General features: G+C 40.4%; 11 protein-coding genes across 11 annotated transcripts; 5 read left to right on the top strand and 6 right to left on the bottom strand.

The window, feature by feature from the left end:
- Positions 1 to 240: 240 nt before the first annotated feature.
- Positions 241 to 3,228, top strand: BRETT_004375 (uncharacterized protein; the record flags this gene model as incomplete). The annotated part of the gene is made up of 1 exon (XM_041282871.1): positions 241 to 3,228. One exon carries the CDS (start codon positions 241 to 243, stop codon positions 3,226 to 3,228), a length of 2,988 nt encoding a protein of 995 aa, XP_041135647.1.
- A 389-nt stretch (positions 3,229 to 3,617) lies between these two features.
- On the bottom strand, positions 3,618 to 6,491 carry BRETT_004374 (uncharacterized protein; the record flags this gene model as incomplete). The annotated part of the gene is made up of 1 exon (XM_041282870.1): positions 3,618 to 6,491. The coding sequence occupies one exon, from the start codon at positions 6,489 to 6,491 to the stop codon at positions 3,618 to 3,620; it is 2,874 nt and encodes a 957-aa protein (XP_041135646.1).
- Positions 6,492 to 7,757: 1,266 nt separating this feature from the next.
- BRETT_004373 (uncharacterized protein) lies at positions 7,758 to 9,668 on the bottom strand (the record flags this gene model as incomplete). Its single annotated transcript, XM_041282869.1, has 1 exon — positions 7,758 to 9,668. The coding sequence occupies one exon, from the start codon at positions 9,666 to 9,668 to the stop codon at positions 7,758 to 7,760; it is 1,911 nt and encodes a 636-aa protein (XP_041135645.1).
- Positions 9,669 to 10,318: 650 nt separating this feature from the next.
- Positions 10,319 to 12,115, bottom strand: BRETT_004372 (uncharacterized protein; the record flags this gene model as incomplete). Its single annotated transcript, XM_041282868.1, has 1 exon — positions 10,319 to 12,115. One exon carries the CDS (start codon positions 12,113 to 12,115, stop codon positions 10,319 to 10,321), a length of 1,797 nt encoding a protein of 598 aa, XP_041135644.1.
- Positions 12,116 to 14,876: 2,761 nt separating this feature from the next.
- Positions 14,877 to 16,442, top strand: BRETT_004371 (uncharacterized protein; the record flags this gene model as incomplete). The annotated part of the gene is made up of 1 exon (XM_041282867.1): positions 14,877 to 16,442. The coding sequence occupies one exon, from the start codon at positions 14,877 to 14,879 to the stop codon at positions 16,440 to 16,442; it is 1,566 nt and encodes a 521-aa protein (XP_041135643.1).
- A 388-nt stretch (positions 16,443 to 16,830) lies between these two features.
- On the top strand, positions 16,831 to 17,433 carry BRETT_004370 (uncharacterized protein; the record flags this gene model as incomplete). Its single annotated transcript, XM_041282866.1, has 1 exon — positions 16,831 to 17,433. The coding sequence occupies one exon, from the start codon at positions 16,831 to 16,833 to the stop codon at positions 17,431 to 17,433; it is 603 nt and encodes a 200-aa protein (XP_041135642.1).
- Positions 17,434 to 17,847: 414 nt separating this feature from the next.
- On the bottom strand, positions 17,848 to 18,570 carry UGP1_2 (UTP-glucose-1-phosphate uridylyltransferase; the record flags this gene model as incomplete). The annotated part of the gene is made up of 1 exon (XM_041282865.1): positions 17,848 to 18,570. The coding sequence occupies one exon, from the start codon at positions 18,568 to 18,570 to the stop codon at positions 17,848 to 17,850; it is 723 nt and encodes a 240-aa protein (XP_041135641.1).
- A 14-nt stretch (positions 18,571 to 18,584) lies between these two features.
- UGP1_1 (UTP-glucose-1-phosphate uridylyltransferase) lies at positions 18,585 to 19,331 on the bottom strand (the record flags this gene model as incomplete). The annotated part of the gene is made up of 1 exon (XM_041282864.1): positions 18,585 to 19,331. The coding sequence occupies one exon, from the start codon at positions 19,329 to 19,331 to the stop codon at positions 18,585 to 18,587; it is 747 nt and encodes a 248-aa protein (XP_041135640.1).
- Positions 19,332 to 21,544: 2,213 nt separating this feature from the next.
- BRETT_004367 (uncharacterized protein) lies at positions 21,545 to 23,418 on the top strand (the record flags this gene model as incomplete). Its single annotated transcript, XM_041282863.1, has 2 exons — positions 21,545 to 22,255; positions 22,312 to 23,418. 2 exons carry the CDS (start codon positions 21,545 to 21,547, stop codon positions 23,416 to 23,418), a joined length of 1,818 nt encoding a protein of 605 aa, XP_041135639.1.
- A 107-nt stretch (positions 23,419 to 23,525) lies between these two features.
- Positions 23,526 to 24,719, bottom strand: BRETT_004366 (uncharacterized protein; the record flags this gene model as incomplete). The annotated part of the gene is made up of 1 exon (XM_041282862.1): positions 23,526 to 24,719. The coding sequence occupies one exon, from the start codon at positions 24,717 to 24,719 to the stop codon at positions 23,526 to 23,528; it is 1,194 nt and encodes a 397-aa protein (XP_041135638.1).
- A 343-nt stretch (positions 24,720 to 25,062) lies between these two features.
- On the top strand, positions 25,063 to 26,127 carry BRETT_004365 (uncharacterized protein; the record flags this gene model as incomplete). The annotated part of the gene is made up of 1 exon (XM_041282861.1): positions 25,063 to 26,127. The coding sequence occupies one exon, from the start codon at positions 25,063 to 25,065 to the stop codon at positions 26,125 to 26,127; it is 1,065 nt and encodes a 354-aa protein (XP_041135637.1).
- Positions 26,128 to 26,263: the final 136 nt, after the last annotated feature.

Here is a 26,263-nt window from a genome sequence, read left to right as displayed (position 1 = left end):
CAAATTTCCGATTTTTATTTTAATTTTTTTTTTTTTTACTTTTTTTTTAGAACCCTCTTAGTGTTGACATATGACCCGAAACGGTAAGAGAATGGATCTGGAAAATAAATATAAAGTTGGAGAAAAAGTCATCGTCAGAAAAAGTGACAACTTAGAAACACAGCTTACTACATTCATAACAAGAACAAAGGTGATTTCAACAAGATACTTATTGGAATTGGGAAGGCGGATAAGTTTGAAATGCCCTCATCTACTTATAATCCATTCAGGGACTCGTCGGAGTCCTCGTTGAAAAAACCAGAGAAAGCTTTTACACCATCTTCATCTCCAAGAAGAAATTCACCATCTAAAGCGGCCTTAAGGTATTCACCAAGAAAATCTACGAGAAACAGTAGTTCAATGGGAGATTCGTTCGTCACTCCAGATGACATTGCAAAGAAATTTGTGTATGCAGCAGATGAAGAGACTGCAAGAAGGAAATTCACACTTCAGGAGTCTCCAAAAAGACAACGGCCAGTTTCAGCTCAAGTTTTTGATGATGGAGACGGTAGCAGTGATGAGGAAAGTAAGGTTCTCAGTCATTATGGCAGTCCAGTGAGAAGAAGATTGGATTTGACCGGCTCTCAGAAGAAAAACGAGTTTGGCAGATCGATTGGCTCTAATCGTACAGAATTGGAAGGTGCTAAGCCGATATTCTCGGCATCCACTTTTGCAGCTGCCAATTCGGATATTGACAGTCCATTTATTGACGTTCCTAGTTTGTCACCTTCCAAAAGAGACCTTTCAGGTGAAACACGTTCCACTCTTACTTCCGAATTGGATTTCAGCAAGAAAGAAGACAACCAGGTCAGTATTTTTTCAGATACACAGTCCACTCTAGCGGAGGGAAAGAAGGACATGACATTTCAATCAAGTTTGGACGGTCATCTCTTCAAAGAAGTGTCTGGAAACTTCCAGCCTCGTAGGTATAAGGCAACCCAGAAGATATTCAGGCCTAGAAATGGAAATTTGATATTGGACAACCCGGTTCCATCCATTTTGCACAACTTCTTGCCTCAAAAAGGTATCGACGAGTTTGATTACATGAAATACTCGGCAGTGACATCGGACCCAAACAAATTCGTTGAAGATGGCTTCACTTTGCGTGCCAACGAGCTTGGAAGAGAGACTGAGATCGTTGTTTGCATCACAATGTACAACGAAAATGAAACGGCACTTACAAGAACTCTCCATGCTGTTTTCCGCAACATTGCATATCTAACAAAGCGGAAAAATAGCCGGACATGGGGCAAAGATGCATGGAAAAAGGTTGTGGTTGTTATTGTGGCCGATGGCCGGAATAAAGTCAACACAGGAGTTCTTGAAGTTCTTTCTGCAATTGGTGTTTACCAAGAGGGAATCGCCAAATCGTTTGTTAACCAGAAAGAGGTCCAGGCCCATCTGTTTGAGTACACACCACAGGTTTCCATAGACGAAAACCTCAAGTTTGTCGGTGGTGAAAAGGGCATTGTTCCCGTGCAAGTTGTGTTCTGTATGAAGGAGAAAAACGCAAAAAAGATCAACTCGCATAGATGGCTATTCAATGGACTTTGCCCAATATTGCAACCTCATGTTTGCGTTCTTCTTGATGTTGGAACAAGGCCACACGAGTCGGCCATCTACAATTTATGGAAAGCGTTTGATCTTGATTCAAATGTGGCTGGTGCAGCTGGTGAAATCGTTTCCATGAAGGGAAAATACTGGAAAAAGCTCATCAATCCATTAGTTGCATCCCAGAACTTTGAGTATAAGATGTCCAACATTCTAGACAAGCCTTGCGAGTCTGCATTTGGATACATTAGTGTTTTACCCGGTGCCTTGTCTGCATATCGGTGGTCTGCTCTTCAAAGCAATCCAGATGGTTCTGGCCCGCTTTCCAAGTACTTTGAAGGAGAAAAATGTGACGAGGCTGTGAGTAGAGATATCTTCAGTGCAAACATGTATTTGGCTGAGGATAGAATCTTGGCCTGGGCATTGGTGTCGCGTAAAAACGCCAAGTGGGTTTTGAAATATGTGAAAAGTGCCAAGGGTGAAACAGATGTGCCGGAAACGCTTTCGGAGTTCATATCTCAGAGAAGAAGATGGCTCAATGGTTCATTCTTTGCAGCATTGTACTCTCAAATTCACTCGTTCCAAATCTGGCACACAGATCACTCGCTGATAAGAAAAATATTCTTCCAGATTGAGTTCTTATACCAGGGATTTACTCTGCTCTTCAACTTCTTCTCGGTGTCAAATTTCTACATCTCCTTCTATTACTTGGCTGGTGCTTTAATCAACATCATCGGAACAGGTGGAAGAGCCGTGTTCGACATCATGAATTACATATGCTTGTGTACACTTTTGGCTACTTTGGTCATCTCCATGGGAAACAGACCTCAGGGCGCACCCAAGTTGTTTTTCACGATTGTTACAATTTTAACTTTTTGCGGAGTCTATGCATTTGTTTCCGGTTTCTACTTCCTCGGAAGTATGATCAAGGAAAAAGAACTGGGTTCCGATGTTGGCTTCAACTTCACATCCATCTGCATATCCTTGGCATCTACATATGGTCTATATGTATTGAACTCCCTAATATATCTCGATCCATGGCATCTCATCACCTCTTCAATACAATACTTCTTGATGCTTCCTTCATACACCTGCCTCTTGCAAATTTATGCCTTCTGCAACACGCATGATGTGAGTTGGGGAACTAAAGGTGATAATAACTATGTTGCCAACCTTGGTAAGGCCACAATTGAGCGTGATGAGAAAGGTCAGGAGGTGATCCGATTGGAAATTATTGGAGAACAGAGAGATATTGATTCGATGTACTCGGAGAATCTCTACAAGTTGAAAGAGCGTAGAAAACAGCCTGAACAGATGAGAGAAGGTGCAGCAAAGAAATCAGCAATCAGTGCACAGGATTACTACCGGGATATTCGTTCAAGGATGGTTCTTTTCTGGGTAATCATGAATGTTGTTCTAGTGATGACTATTACCGAGATATATCCTGCTACCCAGATCGGAAACAACAAGTACCTTGTCATCATGCTTTGGTGCGTTTTTGGAACCAGTCTTGTTCGTTTTATTGGTTCTATTGTCTACATTATTCATCTTGTGGTGAGAAAGATTGTCGTTACAAAGGATAAGTGGGATGTTCACCAGATGGGAAAAAGTGATGCCGTGGAAATGGTTGTGGAATAAGTTAGATTTGCATTTTGATGATACCTGAAATAATACTTATTGAAAACGAATTGTAATGTGTAGAAACTGGAGATGTTGAGCATAAATTGGCGGCTAAACAAAAAACTGTAGAGGCTATACAAGAATTTTTTTAAATTATATTCTTCATCTGACAGGTTTTTATATAATCGTTCTTTATCTGACAGTTCCTTATCTGATAGCACTTTAACTGATAGTACTTTATTGATAGTACTTTATCTGTAACTACACGTTATCAAAGGTTACTGCACATGAATAATGCGATCCTTATTTTCTAGAAAACGTACACTTTCAATCTACAGTCTTTAGCTAAACTCATTAATATCAACGAATAATATAAATCATGTTTAAGTATCACCACAGTCTTGAGCTCACCCTCTCATTGTCGCCTTCATATTCATCACTCTTTCCTTCAACTTGATCAAGTCATCACTATCCCTGAAAGGTACACCATGAGGAGTTCTTGGCTCAACCATGCTGAAGCCACCAATTGAGTCCAATTGATTTGCTGAAGATGCCATTCTTTCCGCTTGAGCTAGTGATGCTTCTAGGTTTGATTCTGATGGAATGGTAGGTAATGTGCTATTTTCCTTTGGATAATTGGGCGGTTCAGAGGTTCCAGACTTAAAATTGTTTATCTCATTTAAAAAACCAGATAGAGATACTGGAAGTTTCACCTGTCCATTTGGCTCCAATTCCGCCATTACATTGTTTGTTCCGTTTTCTGACTGGCATCTAGAGAATATCTTCTCATTAGTGGTCTTATCTGAAACATTCCTATTTTGCATAAGCGCAGTTGTATCGACAGAAAGAGATCTTGTCTTCAAATCAATAGAATCCATTTCCTTTTTAACCTGAACTCTTTGATACGGACCAGATGAAAATAAGGAGGGAACTGAATAGGCAGTTATAGAAGTATCTGTACTCTTTGGTGATGGCTGATTATACACAGTTGCACAAGATCTAATTCTTTTTGAGTTATTCCGCCCATTCCGTCCGTAATTAATCTCAGTGGGAAATTGGAAACTCATATCTTCAAGACTTCCTTGATCTTTCTGTTTCAGCATCTCCCTGAAAGAATTAACACCTGATTGAAACGTGGAAGATGATGGTTTTCCCAAAGAATAAGAAAGGAAATCCAAGTTTTCCTGGAAACTTGTTTCTGTAGGTCCGCCAAATTCATTCTTATGTTTGATGTATTCAATAAGGTCACACAACACAGGATTCATATATTTCACAGTCACTAGAAATTCGTAGAGATTGAATATTTTCATCATCTTACTCTTTAAAGTTTCAGGGCAAGTAGATCCATTTCCAACCACAAGAAATCCAATCAAGCAAAGAAGATGAAAGTTGAAACTATGCATGCACAAGTTCTCAGCATTTTCAAGATTTAGGTTGAAGTTCTTTCCTGAGAAAACAAGCTCGTATGCAATCTCCATGTACTCCATCAGTAGCTTGCATAAAACATCTGCCGGAGAATCAAGATGCGTTACTATCATGAAATAGTAGTAGTAAGTCTTGAGCTTCAGAATAGCTGTATTGTTATCCTCTGTTTTCATTGCTTCCACTCCTTTACACCATTCCTGCATGCTTTCATCAAACGTCTTTAAACTGTCTTTCATACCATCTGGATTAAGAACATTAATTGGTGTTATCTTAAGAAGATTGACGAGTTGAAGAGTAACCTCAATATCCGTACACACAAAATGTATACTTTCTAAGCTCTCTGGCTCATTGAAACTATCATCAAAATTCCAGACAGCAGAATTAAGATTAATGTTGAAATATGTCTCTGTGAGTTTCATCAAAATTCTGTAGTCCCAGTACAATTTAAGTCTTTGAATCTTAATCAGCTGACTATTGGAACATTTACTTTTCCCTAACACGATATTTGATGCATTGCTATCAAGATGTAGATTTTTCACCAATGATATACACAACTGAATTACATCCCGAAGAAAATTTGCCTTGAAACCCTGACCACCGGAACCAATTTGAGTTTGAGGAAAAACATTATAGTTCTCAAACTTCACCAAATAGTAGAAAAGCAATAAAGCGATTTCAACCTTGTCTAACGTGATATCAGTTGAAAAATTGATGTTTCCCAACATAAGCTTTAAATTCTTCAAGTTGATCAATTTGATCGACTCTTCAAGTTGGTTAAAGGAGCGAAAGTTCGGAATGGATGACAGAAAAGAACCTCTTGGTTCAGCCAAGGTGAACTTGAGGATTAAAATGAGCTTTATCAGAAGATCCTGTTCCTTCGGGGAAAATGTATAGTAACGTCTTTTTGTTTCTCCATTTTCCACATATGTAGACTTCTGGAGTGTATATTTGTTAATGAACGTTAAATAATCATTGTAGAATAGCTCAAAATCCAAGATGGGAATCAATTTGTTGTAGATGTTGAAGAAAAGCCAAATAAGGTGATCCAAATTATTTCTACTCCCACTAGAGGAAAGCTTTCCCCGATTGTCAGAAGTTCCTGCTGAAAATGAGGGAAGAATCAACTTGTATAAAATCAAGTTCAAGTATCTATTGAGGTTCATGTGATAATTCTGCAACACCTCTATTTCTGGATCCTCTTTTGTACCAAAAGCGTTGCTTTCATTTGGAATAAGCCGAGATTTATCAATGTTCTTTTTTGATTTAGAAGGATTATAACCGCTGAATGATTTTAAATGGAACCTCTGAAGCAACTTATTGAATGGAAAAACAATGAACTGTTCCAAATCAAAAAGTCCTTCATGATTTGTTTTTATGCTTGACTTCGATTGTGACTTCACCAAATTAGTGATTTTTCTTCCGGAAAAGGGATCAGTGTGTTGGTCAGATGGTAGTTTTCTCATTTGCTGAGCTGCTTCGAGCTGTTTCTTCACCGCTTTCAATTCGAGGGTCAATTTATTGCGTTCTAGTTCTACATCTAGAAGTTTCTTCTCCAAATTCTTTGTGTATCCTTTTGGGAATGAATTTCTGGCCAATTTATCGGACACAATGCACTGAAAGCCATCATTCTTACAATTTGTGCACCTTGGATGCATCTCAGATTTTCCAGAGCATTTTATCTTTCTGGCTCTGCACCTATCACAAGCCTGGCTAATTCTAGTTCTTCCACTTAATGGATTTTTAATAATATTCCATGTGGATTTGGAAGTTGAAGAAGATGGTAATTGTGTATTTGTGAGTTTAGGAAGTTTGTGAACCCGTTTAGTGTTGTGTTGTTTTGCAGTTGCGGGTTTCATTTTCGATGTTTGTTTGTGAAATATCGAATAAATAGGTAGATATAAGTAAATCAATGCAATCTCGTATTGTCAAATACGTGATGATTTGTTCTTTTCGGCAGTTAATTGAAAATGCTAAAAAAGATACTTCCAATCTAAAGTCCTCTCAGCTATCAAAGATCAAATCGACTAAATCACCACTATAATCCAAAAGGAAAAAGACGAAATTCAAGAAGGTAGAGTAAGATGTAAAAACAAATGCGTGTAATTCCTACTTGCGTAATAAGCAATATTTATAAGTAGTAGGATAAAAAAAGTATATGGAATCTATGGAATCATGAAGTAAAGGGGATAAGGCAGAAGATCCGAATTTGGCAATGAGACTAAAAACAAAACTAGAGAGGAAAGATAAAGTTGCAAAAAAAAAAAAAAAAGAGGGAGGGCAGGATAGAGCAATTGGAAACAATTAAAATGTCAAACTTTAAATCCAACAATCGTGATGCAGAGTACAATGCTACTAGTCATGAAAAATATTTAGATTACAATCATCGGCTGCAATGCGGAGCGGCTGACCACAATAGGAAACCAGCGCAAGCATTTTTAATATTTTGTGGGGAAAGCGGCTTGGGCGCCGGATTTGGCTCCGAACTCAGCAACGCACACAAAATATTATGCGGAGAAGTCACTCGTGACTTCTTAATTTGTAGTGACTATTCTAGCTATTATTTAGAGCCTGGTATTTTAAACCTCAAATTAATTTACATTGACCTGCTACTACTCCGAATACAATTTATACTGTATTTTCCAATTACGGATCTGAAAGATGTCATTTGATGAAATTTGTGGGCATCTTATTGTAGTGATTCATCGTAACACATCAGAAAATTCTTTAATATCCCACGTATGACGAAATTTGACCTTTGAAGCGCGGGTGCCCGGCACTCCGCATCAGCGAGATCTCGGCCACGGGGACACGGCTGGCGCCCAGGATCCGCATGCACGACCTTTTGCAATCTGCGCGTGGGCGCACCAGATAACAAGGCAAAAAAATGTGGAGAAGGGGAACAAAGGCATTGATTGCGGCCCGTTTATCTACACACCCCTTGCGCTGGCGAAATAGTTGGATGACTCCATCTCTCAGTTAATCACCTGCACGACCTCCGCCTGATCGACTCATCTGCGTGCATGAATCATTTTCTTACGTAACACCTACAGGTTATGTTTTTTGATTACGTAATGCATACCTGAATTTGTCTATTTAATTAAAACATGAACAAATAAAAGCGGTCACCAGCCAACCAATGAGCGGATGATTTTCACCAATGGCGTTATTGCTGCCAATATAACCATGATAGTGCCAAATAAGGTGAAACTAAGCGAGCTCATTGCTGCAGCCCTGGGATCTACACTTAGCAAATGTGCAGTAGAGACTGCGCCACAATTAACTCCTAGGGTAACGCCACGAGACACGAAATCGGATTTTCGGATTCGGAGCAACGTGAAAGAAATCCAATCTCCCAAAAAAACACCAAGTATGCCGGACAGAATTGTGGTAACTGCCATAAGTTGATTTGAACCTCCTATGGCATGCACTAACGGAGTTCCCAAAGCCATGGTGACGGATCTGCCTGTAAAACCTAAAGATCTGGAAGGGGTGATTCCCAAATGGTAGCAGACGGGTGGATATATGAAGAAGGACATGAACGAAAAAACGATAACGACGGGCATTAAAGCGAAAAAGTACCGTTTGAGGTCTCCTCTGTATCGATACATGGCCAAAGAAAGGGCTGCAATGGAAATATCCATCATGGAAAGTAGAAAGTCTCCTGCTCCAGGCCAAATAGGATACTCAGACTTGTTGAAAAGGTTGAGATACGTCCTTCCGGTCTTGTAATGCTCGATGGAAACCTTGAAATTTTGCTTTTTGATCAACGATAATATGTAGAAAACAAGCAAACTGAGCGAGAACGACACCAAGATCGGATGCAAGTACTTCTTGACTTTTGGCGGCGGAAGTAGGCATGCTTTGAAGAGCAAGATTGCAACTGAGAGCTGGACCAAAAGCTCGTATCCCGTGCAAAAGTACACTGGGAGACCCACTATGAAGATGATCAAATACAACGTGAAATCAAACCTCAGCGTCAATTTCTCGACCATTGCCGGATCTGCATTTGTTTCCCTAATAACAGTACTGCTAACATCTGTATTTCTTGTAGTCATCCTCGATAATGCCAAACCTTCATCAAACTGTTCTCCTTGTACGTCGTTTTCGGACACAGCACGTGATAATGTTCTCCTCAATCCTGACAGAAGAGGCAATTCCTTTCCTTCGAAGATTTTGGGGCTGTGATCTGAAGGATTTGAGGCATGATATGAAGGATTCAAATTATCTAAAGCATTCAGACCATCTAAAGCATTTGAAGTGTTTTCTAAAGTAGTTGAGATGTTTGCTGAAGCATTTGAAGCATTTGAAGTATTGTCTGAAGCATTCGAAACGTCCTCTGAAGCATATGAGTCCTGCTCGATGCTCGTGACTGGAACACTAATCCCGGAATGCCCAGAATTGCGATTTCCTGATCCGGTAACTTCAGTTGGAGTTTCCAGTTGCATACTTTCCCGTTTTGCCTCAACATCAGCTCCGGATTCGGCTGGCTTGTGATCATATGTGCCCAAAAGAATCTGAAGAACCCAAACAAAGTACCCAACGAATGCAAAACCAAGAATATAACCAACAACAAAAACAGCAGCTATGATAAAAGCCTCCTTGACAGACACCTTATCGGCCAAGACAAGCGTGACAAAAGGCGGCGTGAAATAAAGATTCATCCATCTCAAGTTGAACCCAAACGGAATGTCTATATACCGTAGCAAGTACTTTTCTGTGAATTGCTCACCTTTCAGCCAGGAAACAAACGAAAGAACAAAGAAAACTATCAACATGAGGCAGACCGATGCCGGAAAGTCGATTCCAGTCAATTTGATAATCTGGTCTATCCCATAAAGGATCAGAAGAGTGATAATTGACCCAAAAGCAATGAACACATACTTCTGTGTGAAGTATAAAAGAAGAGGCTTCAAATACTTCGCCAGTGCCTTTTTCTTATCCGGCTCTTCTTGCTGTGGAAAAATTTTGTCTGATATTGAAGAAGTGCAATCTTCTGACTTCTGAAACAAGAACACTTCAGGGATCTTTCCCATCTTTAGATATCATGAAAACGGAATCCTTATATATACATCTCTTTTTTTTACATGCTGAAAGTAATGCATAACGGAAATGCAAAATGCGTTTGGCTTTATATCTCGATTGGTATCTCGCTTTTGTCTGGGGCCATCAGACTTTTGCGCTGATAAGAAAGGCGTGGGATGATATGGGAGATCTGCCTCAGCCCTTCATGGACGAACGGGAAATGGGATGAAAAATAATAGAGAAAGGTGAAGAAAAATTAAATAAGTGATCGCCGGATTCCGCCGAGAATTATTTTCCCCGTGTAGCGTTTTAACAATCGACACCGTTTGAGCGCGGGATGCCAATTATTTGGGACCAATCGTTTATAAAAGTTTATTTTACTGAAAAGCACAAAGAAAATAGAAAACAAAAATCAGTGGATCACTAAAAATAATAGCAAGTTAGATAAAAATTCATTAGCAAAATTATATACTATTTGGTGCACCGATGTACACTGGCAAACTACTTGAAGAACTGCAAAGTACATGAAGAGCTGCAAAGATCTTTGTGGCTTGACATATTCCATTCAGTGAATTAAGTCATCAATATTAAATCAATACTGTCAATAAAATCAATATGGTCAATATTGTCAACAACTGCAAATAGATGAAAAATGTAATACCTAAACAATCTCTTTGTGACTCGCAGTCCTTCTGCCAGCTAAAGATTTTCCATCACCAACATTTTCCTCAAACTCAGTTTCCGCCTTGAAGTCGATATCATGAATTCCCAAGCTTTTTCCTGCCTCTTCAACCTCGGCAAATGTGAGTCTTGGCATGGTCTTGGCAACACCAACAACGGATTTGTGCTCGGTGTAGGCTTTGGCGTAGATAATATCGATTTCCTCTAAAGATCTGCCTGCTGTTTCCGGGTAGAAGAAGTAGATGATGGGTACATAGAGAAAGTTCACAAGCGCAAAAAAGAGATAGCATCCCCAGCGAGTCTGGTTGATGAAGATGGGGGTGAACATGACAACTGCAAAGTTGCAAATCCAGTTTGTGCAGGTGGAAACGGAGGTTGCAAAAGTCCGCATTCTAAGAGAGTTGATTTCTGGGGGGTAGACCCAGGGTAGGGGGAGAATTGTGAAGGCAAAGAATGCGATAAACAAGAATAATCCAAAGGAAGCACCCTTGGCAGAGGCCTTTGTGTCTGGAATCAAGCAAGCAAACGAAATAACAAATGCTACACCTTGTCCTATGGCACCAGTGAAGAAAAGTGGTCTTCTGCCAAACCGGTCAATCATGAAAAAGGACGGAATGGTGAAAAGAGCATAGACGGTTGCAAAAACACCGCCCAAAACTAGTGACATTCGCCGGCTCAAGCCAATTGTGTTTTGAAACAACACTGTAGAGTAGTATATGGCAGCATTACAACCTGTGAACTGCTGGAAAAACTGGCCTGATGCACCAACCACCATACGCTTGAAGTACTGGTGCTTTCCGCTGTTCCATATCTCGTTAAAGCTGAGCTGTCTGTTGTCGAACCTGTTGACTGCATCTCGAATGGCCGTGATTTCGGCCACAATGTCGTCGCAGTTGTAGTCAATGCCTTCATTTCTCGAAAGCACGTACGCTGCCTCGTTAATCTTGCCCTTGGAGATCAACCACCTTGGAGATTCCGGCAACCCGATCATTCCAACAAGCAACACTAGTGCAAAGAGGATCTGCAATGCGATTGGAAGCCTCCAGGCAACAGACCCACTGGCATAAGAGAGACCAAAATCTACCCAGTAGGCAATAAAGGTACCAACTGCAATAACCGAACCTTCAAGGTTGACCAATCGACCTCTAGTCTCGGGTTTGCTCAACTCGGACTGGTATATTGGGATCGTTGCAGTGTTGAATCCGTTCCCCACACCCGTAACCACCCGGCTGATCACAAAGTGGCCTAAAGCCCAGTGGTTTCTGAACGGAAAGATCGAGATAATCGTCCCCACAATCAGTACCGAGGCGCCTGTTATCACCATTGGTCTTCTGCCGTATTTTTCCCCTATCCATAACGAGGTTAGCGCCCCAAAGAAGCATCCAAGTTCATAGCAAGATGTAACTGCTCCCTGGATGACAGTTGCATGCCTGTCTGTACCTTTAACTGCCGTGAATGTCTCCTCAAACTGTGAAGCGGTGATTATTCCACTCATAAGACCCTGGTCGTATCCAAACAACGAAAACCCAACCACCGACACAAATGTTATTGCCATCCGAAGATTCCTGCCCTCAAGTCCCCAGCAGCAATGTCTTGACCGAAGTTTCCATCTGTGATCTTTGAACTGTGAAACATCAAGAGTCAATTCAGAATTGGAGCGCGAGGAACTCGAGCCTTTATTGTACATTGGGATCGAATCGCCTGCATCTAACGAAGTATTGTTGGATCTATTCTGTATAGACCCTGTATCTGGTCTCATTTCTTCATTTTGTGCCATTTTCTTGCCAAATTTGTGTTCTCAAAATAGCTAAAATGTTAGTTCTGGCTCATCTTCTATGCACACACTTCTTTTTTCACCTACACATCTTCTTTTGCTTGCTTTTATATAATCCAGCTAGCTGTACCTTCCCCGGGATGGATGTGTTTCCAATTGTAAAACAATTCATCCCCACATGTCCCCACTTTTCATTCTGCTATTTCATTAGTCACTTCGACAATATTCTGCTACCTTTGCTCTGCCTGGAACAATGGAGTTGCAGAAAAAAAAAATATTATTTAAGTATCAGTTGTGGGGCAGGAAAAATAATTATTCCGCGCGGCGTATTTTCCCGGGCTGTTAAGATGTATATTTATATTCCATCATGTTGACTGTCATAATTCTAACGGAATTACCATTAATATTCCAGAATACAGCTGAAATACACCCATATATTGAATATGTGATGGTTGGTTATAATTTACAGCCAAATGCTTTAGCTTTGTGCACTTAAATGCTTGGATGTTTAAACACTTTACTCCATTTCCCCGGCACTATTGGAAAAAAGCACACTGCACTTTTCGCTTTTCTTCTATAATAAGTAACATTCCCATTTTTTTACAAGCAAAACTCAATATTTCACACACAATGGGTGGATTGATGGGTTCAGCATTTATGTCTACCCCTTGTTGGTTGCTTCTTTGAAATGTTATTATTTGTTTGTGATTTGATGTTACATGAGCTTTTTTCACAATAATTACAAGAATCTCATTAGACCCATTGATATGTGCACTCGGTTAACTCTTTAATCACATTTATCATTTCATTGAAATAAAAATTGGCATAGTTGGTAGCAATCCAATACGAGGCAGGTAAATTGTTAAATTCGCAATCGTATGAGTATTTTATCTATTTTTGTGAAGTATTTCATATATTTTTGTAAAGTACTTGCGCTGACTCAATACTTCCTTCTTTGACACTTACCTATTAGAACTAGTAATACATGCGTCGACAGTCACGTCTACATAAAGCTACCCTGCCTTGTTTATGCCAAGGAAAACTTCACTCATAAGGATTAAAGGTCATGTGCATTTCCCATTTTTATCATGTTCATTTTACCTTCTTACTTAGTTCTTTTACTATTATCCTTTTCCTTTCTTTAGCCTTAAAAACACTGAAAACTAATATAACAAAAACTTCGTGAGGTAAGCGGCGTCACACTTAAATCAATTAAATAAATTATTACAGAACTGATACTGGGCCTAACCTATATTTCTATAACCTACTACCATATTTTTTCGCGATATCAACTCTGAGTTTGACAATCTGAAATTAACATTAACAACCACCTTGAAGCTATTTAAACTGATAGCCGAGAAATAAGGTTAAATGTTGAATATACAAAAAATAGTTTCAGCCATGTTAAAGTTGGTGTTACCAGATTTATATAGTATTTCGATATTTATTGTAGTTATGTAATGAAGAGTATGTATAACGATATACAAAAGGGAATATCTTCACTTTATATAGATGTGACTCTCGTACTAATCAGATGATACAACAATACCATCTTTCCTTACTTGAACTCTGTTGTTCGAGAGCTTCATTATTTTGACAAGCCACAACAGTTTATATCGATTCACTATTCTGTTTCGTTAATTGACTCAGCGTTTATTTCTTAAAGGCAGCTACTGCAACAAAGTAAAATGACGCGGTGCAAGGATGCCAACATACTTTCTTTGTCGGAAATGCAAGCGGGAAATAACGGGAAAGATTATAATTCAGACATGTATATTTCAGTTGAATGCATTCACAGATGCAGAACAAAGACTTTGCCCAATCAAACGGTAGCAGTACAATATACACTTAAACACAAATACCTTAATGGTTCAAGCTGATTTAATAGGTAATTATCAATAACGCCGTCAGTAAGAAATAGTGGAATTATCATGTCGACACATTCAAATTTTTCCATACTTTCAATCATGATCCTTTGTGTAGTATTTAAAGACTATTTAATATTTCGAAAAATACGGGAACAAAATACAAGAAACAAAATATGGGAAACAGAATACGGGAGACAAAATATGGGAGACATAAGGGCGTACTTTGACTATTTCTGAAAGAAAGTAGAACAGTAAATGTGTCAAGAAATGAAAATATAGGAAATGAGCTGTGACCACACACCAACAAACAAATCCTGGTTCTCTCTATTCCAATACAGGCCACACAAAATTTCCAGTATTTTCTCAAGTCAATATCAGGCCATGCGACTTTTCGGCATCGCTCAAATTCCCTCTTTAAGAGTACAGTTTCGCGATCAGTTTCCCAGATTTCCTGCGATGTCCCTCCCCTCTTGGTAAACAAAGTAAAAAATAAAATTGTGACCACCGTTACGACTAAACAATGCGGGAAAAAATTTAGTCATTTCTGATCGCCAGAGGAGGTGTGGAGGAGAATATTGATCATGCCGATTAACGCTGCTATGGCGGGGAATGCGATGGGAAATATCTGTGACCAACATTTTTTTAAAGAGCATCGGGACATCTGATATAAAATGTTTGAAATTCCCTTTTGCCTTTCCGATAAAGATTTGGGAACAGGTTGTTATCACCCTTTTTTATATCACATATTTTTTTTAGAACACATCGTTGATAACACAGCATTTTAAAGAGCACAACTACAGTGCACAAAGAGACTAAAAGATACATCTTTAGGAAGTTTAAACCCGATTTATCCGACATTTTAGTTCACCATTTAATTACATTTGAACTCCATTTACATGGCAACATTCGCCCCTTCACAACAAGATTTACAAACGTTTTTCAACGGAGAGACTCAGATTTTCGAAAACGCGGAAGACGCCCAGAAGTATGTGCAGAACCATTTTTCTTTGACCCCGTTTTCTGTCGAAATACTAGACAAGATTGTTGAGTATGCATACTACTTGGATAATCCAGAGAAAAAACATGCCAACAGGAATGCAAACTTGAAGAATTTGATGTTGGTTAACAGCACGTTTTACTCACTCTGCATGCCATACACTTACAGGTATGGATCGTTTGTGCGGTCTAACATGTTCTACAGCTTTCTTTTGACACTTATGAAAAAACCCGCCCTTGGAAAGTTTGTTGAGGGACTTGACTTTCAAGAGTTTACAGCAGTGGGACTTGGCCGTTCGGGAAGAACGCTATCGCAGATCCAGAACCTAACAGAGCGCACTATATTGAAATGTCTTGAGCTGACTCCAAATTTGAAGCAGTTCCTCTCAAGTGAGAGTATTGAAGGTGATATCAGCCCTCAAATTGTCCACTGCTTGTTCAATAGCCTTCCAAAATTGGAAAGCATCGATTTTTGCGGTTCGAGTGGATTCAACTTCGTTCACAGCTTTGATAATCTCTCCGTTCTAAACATGAACTATCAGATTAAGAGACTCTCGTTCCACGACTGCACAGATTTCAATGCAAAGGCACTCAGAGGCATCTTGCCTCAGCTCCCAAACTTGGAACGTTTAGATTTGACTCACACGCCGGTTGTTGCGAGCGATTTGGCTGCCGGATTGAACAAAAACTGCCGTTTGACACACATTTCACTAAGTAAGTGCTCAAACATAGGGGCTACGCACAGTTTCATGAATTTACTAATAAACCACCCTTCGATAAACAACAGAGAGTTGGTTTGGTTGAATCTCCAGAACGATTATTCTGTGGCTCTTCTCAAATCGGAGGCCATCACATACCTTTTAGAGCACTTGAAGTGCACAAATTTGAGGTATTTAAACTTAAACGGCTACAGCGAGATCAACGAGAGCCACCTTGAGATTATCACGCGTAGATTTTCGCAGCTTGAGAGCTTGTCGGTCTCTCATCTTCAGAAAGATTCTGATTTCAGGATATTGGGCCGCCTAGAGAACTTGAAGTTTGTCGATCTCGCTTCGAATCTGGACACACGTCCAGCTGTTGTAGAATTTCTTCGTGACTGCCCGAAAACTGTGGTTGCAATCGAAATTAGAGATACATTGGCAGATCAGCTTCCAGAGATTTTGATTGTGAGAGATCAGATGTGGCGGGTTCACAACTCGAACGGACAAAGTAGGAGGGTTTGGATCCACAGGGTGGATTCACGAAACGATGCCCATTTGTACGACCTGTTCTATGACAGTCGTATTTTCTTCAACATTGAAACAGGTGAACAGAACGATGGTGAGTTTAAAAAGCCACTATTCTTGAAGTATGCCTCACACAAGGTGAACTGCTCTTCTCAGTTAACTGGTGAGGAGGATGAGCGTGTGTTTCCAAATAGCTTTTGTGAGCGGGGCTTGTATAGATATTACGCTCTACACAGATAAGAGAGCTGTGGTCTTTGCTATTATTTTATTATTGCGAACATGTTTTTAGGATTATTGACAGGCAGGGAGAATGCAGGAAGGTATAGAACGCTTTATAGTAGATATTAAGGATATTGAATGACAAGGATATGTAGATTGTAGCGAACTTTTGGAAAGTGTGGAATATGATAAATGTTGTTTAGTTGGTGGGTAAAGCGATTGGCAGGAAGTAAGATTGTATTATTTTTTTTTAGTTGGTTTTATGCGATTAGAACTAAGCGGGTTGACAGTTTTAAATATGAGTGAAAAAAAAAAAAAAAAAAAAAAGTTTATCGCATAATCTATTATCTAGACAACACATATCAGAGTATCAACAGCAAGCACATTTACACAATTTACATAGAAAAATATGTCCGAACAAGAAGAAGATGAGTTCTTCTCGTCTGAATCAGATTCAGCTCCTGAAGAGACAAGTGTGAAGCCTAAAAGTAAAAAAAGCAAGGGAAAGCATGCACCAAAAGAAGCAAGTGCTAAAAAGCGAGTTTCAAAAGTGCGAGAGATCCCTGGATTGAAGATCAGAGGAGGCAAATCAATGTACCGGGATATCCGGTTTGATCCGGCGTATGGAAAAGTGAATTACGAGAGGATCAGGAAAGATTATGGGTTTTTGGATGAGTACAGAAAGCAGGAAATCGGAGAGATGGATAAGATGCTCAAAGATAGTAAGATGATGAGTCGAATGGACGACGAGCAAATAGAAGATTTGAAGTACAGAAATCAGAGTCTGAAGTCTCGTTTAGGGCACTTGAAGGAGGAGGAGTTCGAAAAGGAGGCTATAATCAAGTATAAGAAGGAAACGGGAAAGAAATGGCTTAAGCATGGAGAGCAGAGAAAGGTGATAAAGGTGGCGAAGTTTGAGTCGATGAGTACGAGACAGAGACGGAAGGCGATAGAGAGAAGACGGAAGCGGAAGTTGGGTAAGGAGATGAAGTCGTTTGCATTTAGTAAGTAGGGAGATGGAAATAGATGGGAATAGAATAATAAGAATAGAATAATAAGGTACTAGTATAGGAAGCAGTATAGTAAGCATAGTAAGCATATGGAGTAGTATAGTAAGTATAGCAAGTAGCATAGTAAGTATAAGAAGTAGTATATTAAGCATAGTAAGCATAGGAAATAGTATAAGTATTTTAATACCATTCCTACTTCTTCAATACAAACACTAAGATGGAATGAAATCATTGTTGTCGGCTAAGGCAAACTACAAATAAGAAAGAAAGTCATTTATATAACGGAAAAAGTAAGTGTGCGTGTCTGTATAAGTATGTGAGCGCTTGAAAAGAAAGAAATCAAGGATTGAAAGAAAGCAAAGCAACGAGAGGAAAAGATATAAGGAGAAAACAAGGATAGGAAGATAAATATGGAATCAGTGCTCGTATATCTGCAAGTTTCCAGTAACGACAACGTTCTCCAAAACAGAGCCGTTCGGAATGTCGATCTTGTGGCCGTCAGAGCACACAATGATGACAGTTCCCTTCAACTGGATATCCCTTCCAAAGTAGACGTCACCAGTAACGGTGAGATGGTCCAACTCGATAACTTTAGGCATGTGTGGAATCCGCTCCTGGAAGTTTTTGACCTTCTTGAACTTGGAGCCCAATTTGACCAAAGGCGCACCTCCGTAACGCGAGGGATCCATGACTAAGGTTCCGTGCTTCAAGTTGTAGAGATCAGACTTGACAAGCAGCAAATCGGAGCAGGTTTTGACTGGAAGGAACCTAGATCTTGGCACAACGACACCGTGGGCACCTTTGAAGTGGCGGATTGCAGCACCGCAGGCAGTTTCGAGCTGGATAACGCCCAGCTCGGAGCTGCCGACGGAAATGGACTTCTCGTTTGGAATGATCTCCATGTCAAGAGCATCGGACTCAACCAACCGCTTGACGGCACGCAAGTTGATCCAGAGGTTGTTGGTGTTGAAGTTGGTGAACTTTTTGATGGACTTGAACTCCGGGACATGCTCCTTGGGCACCTGTGCAATCTCTAACAACCTGACCTTGCCATCATACTTGATCAACGTTCCTCCCTTCACGTCGGCCCGTGTCTTGTCGGTCAACTCCATGATGTACTCGGCACCAGTCTCAAGCATGTGGTTGAGGATCTTCAGGTCCACCGTAGCCCCCAAATTGTCACCATTCGACACGAAAGCACCTCTTTGCCCTCCTGAAGAAGGTGGTCGAGCTCCCCGGACGAGACCAAGGCCTCGAACAAGTCTCCGTGGCCTGGAGGGTACCAGCAGCTGAGATCATCCTCATGGGTCTGCGGAACCGGAAGAAGTGAGTCCTTGTAGATTCTTGGATAACGTGACTGGTTGAAAGTCCGGATCCGGATCCGGTGCGACTGGTACTTCTTCACGATGAGCTGTGTGTCGTCATCCGTGTTGAACGAGTCCATCAACAAGAGCGGCACGTCCGTGTCGAACTTCTTGTTCAAATACTCGATTTGACGCACTGCCAGGTCCAAAAACGACTGGCCCTCCCTCACCTCGATCACCGACTTCGGACCGACGCAGCCCATCGACGTGCCGAGGCCTCCGTTCAACTTGAGCACCGCCAGCTTGTCCAAATTCGTGCTGGAGTCGTTGTTGAGCGTGCCGTACGAAACCACCTCCTCTTTACTTGGAGAGTGGATTTTCTCCCAGTCGAGCGTGTTGCCCTTCGCCTTGTCCGTGAGATACCGCCGGAATAGGCCGAAGAACGAGTCCATCTCCTTCTCGAACTTCGCCTTCTGCTTCTCCTCCGGAACTCCATCAATCATCTTGTTCAAAGCATTCCTCATCTGCGAGGCTGCAATGCTCGATGATTGGTTCTCGAACGCGTACATGGATTGTGACTTGGCGTGTTTGCTCATCTTTGTTTCTGCTGCTATTTCTATGTCTAGTGTCTGTGCTGCTTGTACTTTGGAACTTTGTGGTTTTAGTTCTGATTCAAAAAGCCGTGCTTTTTTCCCTCTAATATAAACCTCTATGCGAAAAGCCGATTCAAGACTCCTTTCCCGTGCTTTTGTTGCGATCTGTGGCAAGAATGGTTCGGCAGAATGTGTGCAAGAGAAGAGTAACACTACAAGAAACATGTAAATATTTAAAAAAAAAAAAAGACACCTGCGAAATCGCAAGTAATTATAATAACAATTGGGTCGTGATCCTGTCGAAGAGAAGAAGGGAAAGCGAAAATAATGAAAGTAGCCAGGGGATATTCGCGGGAAGCTCAACAAAGCCAGAGGCGGCCATTGATGGAAGAAGAAAGAAAAATAACAACAACAACAAAAAAAAAAAAAGCAAAAACTACAGGCGCCAAACCCAAGCAACATTCACAATGCGGTTAAAAATAAAAATATTTAGGAGTAAATAAGCAGCGGCGACATTTAGGCGATGTAAATAATAATGTGAGACATGACGATGATCCTTTTTCTCAACTGGCCAGGCCATCATCTGCTTGAGGTCATGTACGGGTTTCGGAAATACAAATATTACAAATTCATGAAAAACATCGAGTATCATCGCAATCATAGTACATTTTCCTATAGCCAGGAATAAGCTTAAGCGCCAGAAAGACCCCAACTGTGAATGCGGGTTGGAATTTTCGGGGAGAGTGCATAGTACAGCCGAGAAAAAATCACTGAGTGGAAAAAATAGCAGAGGGAAGCAAAGTTAAAAAAAACAGGGGCATGCTGATTCATGCTGAATGCAGCCCAGGGTCCACGAAAAATAAGGAAAATGAAAGAGGGAAAAATAAGGAAAATGAAATAGAGGGAAAAACGAGGAAATAGAAGTAGAGGGAGAAATGAGAAAAATAAATATAGAGGGGAAAAACACGGAAAATAGTACGGGAAATGGCGAACGAAATGAGACCAAAAAATGCTTTTGAAATCAGTTTCATCTTACAGAGGCTCGGAGCGTGACAAGCGTGAATTCTGAAAAAACGTATATGTGCATCTTGTGCCAAAGCAGCACTAACCAGGTAGGTTCGACATTCCAGAAGCTGGCCAAATGACAACACAATGGCTTCCCGAGGAACAAATAAACATATTGTTCCAAGCGCTTTTTTCAACGTGGCCATATTAACGCCAGATGGTCGAGAAAACTAATTTATGCCAACTCCATGTATTCTCGAGCAGCGAGGAATGAAAATCCTCATGAAACAAAAATTTCCAATAATGAATTTCCAATAATGAATTTTCCTCGAGTCCGAGACCTTGTAGCTATTTTAAGAACACCGTGAATCAGACCCGTATCGTGTCGGACAATTGTTATTTAAACGGAAATGCAATTATCTTGGCATGCTGCTTGTTTGTTGTCGAAGCGTACATTAACTGGTTTTCCGGTATTTGAAGTTGTGTAGTCAAGTCTGTGCTTTAAACTTTGACCATATCATTAATGCCATACTGTACCAAAGCCAGTTAGCACTGTCTGCTCTCGGATGCCTGAAATTTGCTGAAAAAAAAAAATGGTTGCTCATCTGAAATTTGAAATGCTAGCAAAGACCCGAGAAAAATATCCGCACAGCAAAAAGACCAAAGACAAATTTGAAGCACCATTAAAGCACACTACAGCGATCATGTGTGTAAGAATTGTAAACAGTGTAGAAACTACATGCTTGCGTGATCATGACGTATCAAATGAATGACTTCTGTGTTTTGCTGATAAAAAGATTAACGGGTCAAGAGCTTTCCAGAACTGAATACAAATTTTGCAAGGGCCAATCAAAGGCCCAGTTATCATGATGCTAAATATACAATTTTTGGCCCGTGCTTTCAGTGCATTAAATCCCAACAGTGCTCCTACAGTATCTACCTGTACACACGGACCGGACATTAGGTAAGTGCAAAAGCATCACTGCAATCGAAGAATACAATCCTGCATTGTCATTATTCTATTTTTCTCCACATGATCAGGGTCACGCACCCCGCACTTCCGTGCACCGCATGAAAAGTTCAGCAAATACGTAGTCGCGAAATTTGACGCGTACATGGAATTCCAGCGTGATAGATGATACGAATCGGGTATTATGTTAAAGAGTATTTAGAGAGTAATAAAACGCCAGTAGTTGGAAGCAAAAGCAAGAATGTCTGATTCGGAGTCGGAAAGCACAGGGGCAAAGGTGATTTTTCAGCCGCTGGTATTTCAGCAGGCTCTAAACGGAGCAGTGGTTAATGAGACCAGTAAGCAGAATTCAGGTAATAATGATGGAGGCAATCTGAAGGATGAAAAAGAAGACAATGCAAAGGAGGATGACGTTATGGAAGATGATATAATGAAGAATAACGTGGAGATTATTGAGGATGATGTTAAGAAAGATGATATAACGAAAAATAACGTAGAGATTATTGAGGATGACGTTAAGAAAGATGTCATTAAGATAGATGACGTTAAGAAAGACGTCAAAATAGATGCCATTAAGATGGATGATGTTAAAAAAGACAGTGTTAAGAAAAATCTCATTAAGATAGATAATATTAAGGAAGACAACGTCATTGAGATCAACAATAATGTGGTAGTGATAGATAAGGAAAATAAATTGGACAGTAACCGGAAAAACGACAATGACGTTATCATGTTGGATAGTGGGAATGAGAACGAAACAAAAACACGATTTAAGAAAGAAGTGGGTGAATCAGATCCTGCAGAAAAAGCACAAATAGACACAGACAAGCAAATGAAATACCGTATATGGAAGAAAAACACACCAGTGCTGTACTCTTTACTACAGACGAGCACACTACTATGGCCATCACTTACTATCGAGTGGTTTCCCGATGTTGAGATGGACAGATCTGTTAATACACAACGGCTTTTGCTGGGATCATACTCAAGTGATTCAACAGATTTGAGAGTATTGAGCTTTGTAAGGTCAACATACCGTCAAACTTGGATAAACTTACGCTGGAAGACTGCACATATGATCCGGAACGAGAGGAGTTTTTTGCATCCGAGCTTCCGGAGGTCGGAGATCAGGCAAAAGACGAAAATACAAAGTGCAAAGGTCCACTGCAGGTTGTTCAAGAGATTCCACACGAAGGAGACATCAACAAAGCTCGTCTGATGCCGCAAAACCCAGATTTGATTGCAACCATGTCTAATAGTGGAACTGTGTGCATTTTCGACAGAACGAAGAAGCCAAACAGCTTTGATTTGTACGATCTGACACATAGAGTCAATGGGGAGGACGAAAAAGGCGGGATGGCTGATATTCAGTTGAAGTTTCATATGTCAGAAGGTTGGGGACTTGACTGGAACAAAAATAAGGAAGGGGAACTTGTAACAGGCTCAAACGATGGAATGATAGCAGTTTGGGATATCCGGAAGCCATTCCGGATCCAGGCAAAGACAACTTCATCACTAAGTGCGACGCGGCAGAAGAAATTTAGAACATGTGTGCTGAAACCAGCGAAAACGAGGCTATGCCACGATTACGGCGTCAATTCTGTCAAGTATTCCGTGTTTCATGATTCTCTTGTTGGTACAGCCGGTGAAGATGGACTCTTCAAGCTTTTTGACACTCGAATACTTGCCAGCAAACCTGTTGTGCAGTTTAAGGTGGGTACTGCGATTAACGCGTTAGATTTTAATAAGAACAACGAGTTTGCTGTTGCTCTGGGTGATGACCACGGAAATATCTACATTGAGGATTTACGGTCGCCAGAAGCATTTCAAATTACCCTTTCCGGAGCTCATGCAGGTGCCATAACTGGCCTAGAGTGGAATTCCAGCTTTGGAAACGTCTTGGCTTCCGGTTCGGAGGACGGATGTGTCCGTATATGGAAGTTTGGTGCCAATTCGAGTACCCAAGACCCCAAATCCAGCCTCATATTTACCCATTCCGGACACATGCTTGGTGTTTCCGACATTTCGTGGAATCCGGCCGATCCAAAAATGATTGCTAGTTGCTCAGAAGACAACTCTGTTCACATTTGGAAACCTTCAGCAGCCATTTTCTAAAATCGATTTTGTACAACACTACACAATACAAACATAATAATCTTGTCGAAGCTGTATCACCAGATTTTTATTAGTTCAGCATACTTTATATTTACCATGTACAGCCTTCAAACCTTCTCTGCACCACTAAGACGAACCGCTGCGCCGTATTTTTGTAATTTTGTCAAGAGTGCATCTCCATTCTTGATAAGCAAATGATACTGTGCATTTTTGTTGTCAACCCGGTTGGTCTCGATAACCCCATTAATGCGATCTATGACACAGTTGAGTCTCTTGGAAGGAATAAACTTGCAGAGATCGGCATCCAAAAATTCCACAGACACACCAAACGAGTTGGCCATGGACTTTATGGATATCGACTTGTAACTCTCCAAAAGTTGCGAGTATGCCCTGCATCGCAATTCACGCATGTAGTAATTTGCATGGGGATACAAGTACTTGTTTTTCGTCAAAATCTCTTTACTGGTTCTCAAGAGCATTGGGAAAAAGCTCTGATACTCGCACGAGTGCAAAGATTCGATCAACTTGTAGACAGGAGTCAACTTCTCGGATGTCGAGTTAATTGAAAGAATCTCCGGTGATTCAAGAAGCTTCTTCTTCAAGTCGGGCCGGCTGAGAGCAACCGACCCGCATATTAAAGAGTACTGCGCCACCTCTTCATACGTGGCAAGTTCAGTCGACGTAAAAGTTGAAAGACAGTCAATCAACAATTTCGCAGCTTCCGAAAACTTCCTGGTTGACATTAGATATATTCCCATGTAAGTCTTGTATCTGTTTCTCCTCTCCCAATCTCCGCCCTTCTCGATAAGTCCGTTGGCCTTGTCCAAGTACTGTTTTGTGAATGGCTTGTCGTCATAAAAGAAACCAACACGAGAAACTGTGAGATATAGATCAATTTTTGAACCAGTTGATGGTGCCAACTTTATAGTTTTATCAATCGTGGCAACCGTTTCATCCTTGTCTCCAATAGAAGCGTAATACTCAGCAAGCTGGATCCATTTCTTCAAGATCTCTATTTCGCCCTCATCCTCATCATTGAGTTTCTCGATCTCATCCTTGAGTTCTTTCACCTTTTTGTTGTTGTTTGCTGTCATCTCGTCATACAGCGACTGATCCCATTCGAGATTTTGTAGTTTGAGGTCATCATGAAGGTATTTGTAATATGGTGCCATGTCTTTTTCCTTTATTTTTGCAAGAATCTTGGGAACAACTTCTGAATCGTCATGTGCTGCAAGAAACACATTTTGGCCAACTTCGAAGTCTGGAATTCTAGCAATTGTAGTCGTTTCGTCAAGAATCATCTTGCATGCGTGTTAATTATATGGATATGCTGTTAAAAAATTTACTTTTGGGAAAGAAATGGGATATTAGATCAGTATCTCTGCTTTGTCGTCTCTCATTTTTGGCCCTGAACTTTTTGCCTCTGTTTTCTTTTCCGAGTTTTCTCTATATTTTTTACCTCATTTGTTCGGCTACGAATTATTCATTTTTATTTTTTTTTTTCCCCCAGCTGAATTTTCAATTACATCCGTACATGTGTGGGATACGCTACTGAAGAAACGACCACCTTGAAGCTTAAGACTCGACTATTCAAGCAAATAACATCAGAAAACGACATTGAAAAAAAGTGGAGTTAGTGAAATTATGAATACCTCTCAGATAGAGCCGGTTGCCCGGTTCCAGCAGTTACTCAAGGCGATGCAAGAGGTGAGTTTTAAATTAAAGACAGCTAGACCAAAACTTCAACCTTCAGGTGTTTATTCAAACCTTACCGAGTTGAGAAACGAGTCATACGAGCACATTATTAACCTTTACAAGGAGGCAGAAGATGCTCTTTCGGTGTTGGAGTACGAATTATTACCAACACCATCCGAAAATCACGAGGAAATTGCGTACAAAGTGAGGTATTTGAAGGAAAGATACTCAGACATAAAGGTGGAGTTTAGGGAGGCACAGCTGAAGTCTAAAACACTCGAGAAGGATACGATACAGAATGATATTGAGCGGAGATTGCAGGAGGAGAAAGATGGGTTTAAGGGAAAAGATGAAGTCACAGATACAGATGCAAACAGTTCAGGTTCGTTTTTGGATGAGGAAAAGCTTAATGAGCTCACAAAGCAGGATCAGCTTCTAGAGAAGAACAAAAAGATTACATCAAAGCTTCAGAACATTAACACGATCATGCATGAATCTGTTTTGTCTGGTGAAAAGAACTTGCAGGATTTATCGGGTTCTACATCCTCTATGGCATCCTTATCAAACAAGTATGGCCATTTTGCAGAAGTACTAGTGAAGACCAATGGGTTGGTGAAGGCAATAAACGAGTCAAGTGATGCCGAACGAAGGCAGATATACAGATCAATATACTTTTTCATATTTGTCTGCTGCTTCATCATATACAAGCGAATATTAAAACGGCCTGTGCATTTGTTCTTGTGGCTTTTCTTCAACTTCTTCAGATATACAATGTTGGGAGGAAAGAAGATTGGATTTTTCGGAGGAAATAGGAAGGAAACATTGAATTATGTGACAGCTTCAATATCTGCATCTGCTAGTGTTTCTGGTGTTACTTCTAGTGCTATCTCTAGTGTTACTTCTAGTATTCCTTCTGGTATTACCTCCAGTGTTATTTCCAACAATTCTTCGTTGAGCGACACCATTTCGAAAATAGCGGAAAGCGTATCAAGTATAAGCAGAGATGAGCTTTAGTTGAACTACACAATGAAATATGCAGAAATGTGCCTTAGTTGAATTACATAATGAAATATTCAGAGATGAGTTTTAGTTCAACTACATAATGAAATATTCAGAGATGAGCCTTAGTTGAACTACATAACGAAATAAA

Source organism: Brettanomyces bruxellensis, chromosome 5 (assembly GCF_011074885.1).
Source record: "Brettanomyces bruxellensis chromosome 5, complete sequence".
In the NCBI taxonomy this organism is placed as follows: Eukaryota; Fungi; Ascomycota; class Pichiomycetes; order Pichiales; family Pichiaceae; genus Brettanomyces; species Brettanomyces bruxellensis.
The sequence above is the reverse complement of the archived record's forward strand: the minus strand, read 5'-3'. Positions and strand labels throughout refer to the sequence as shown.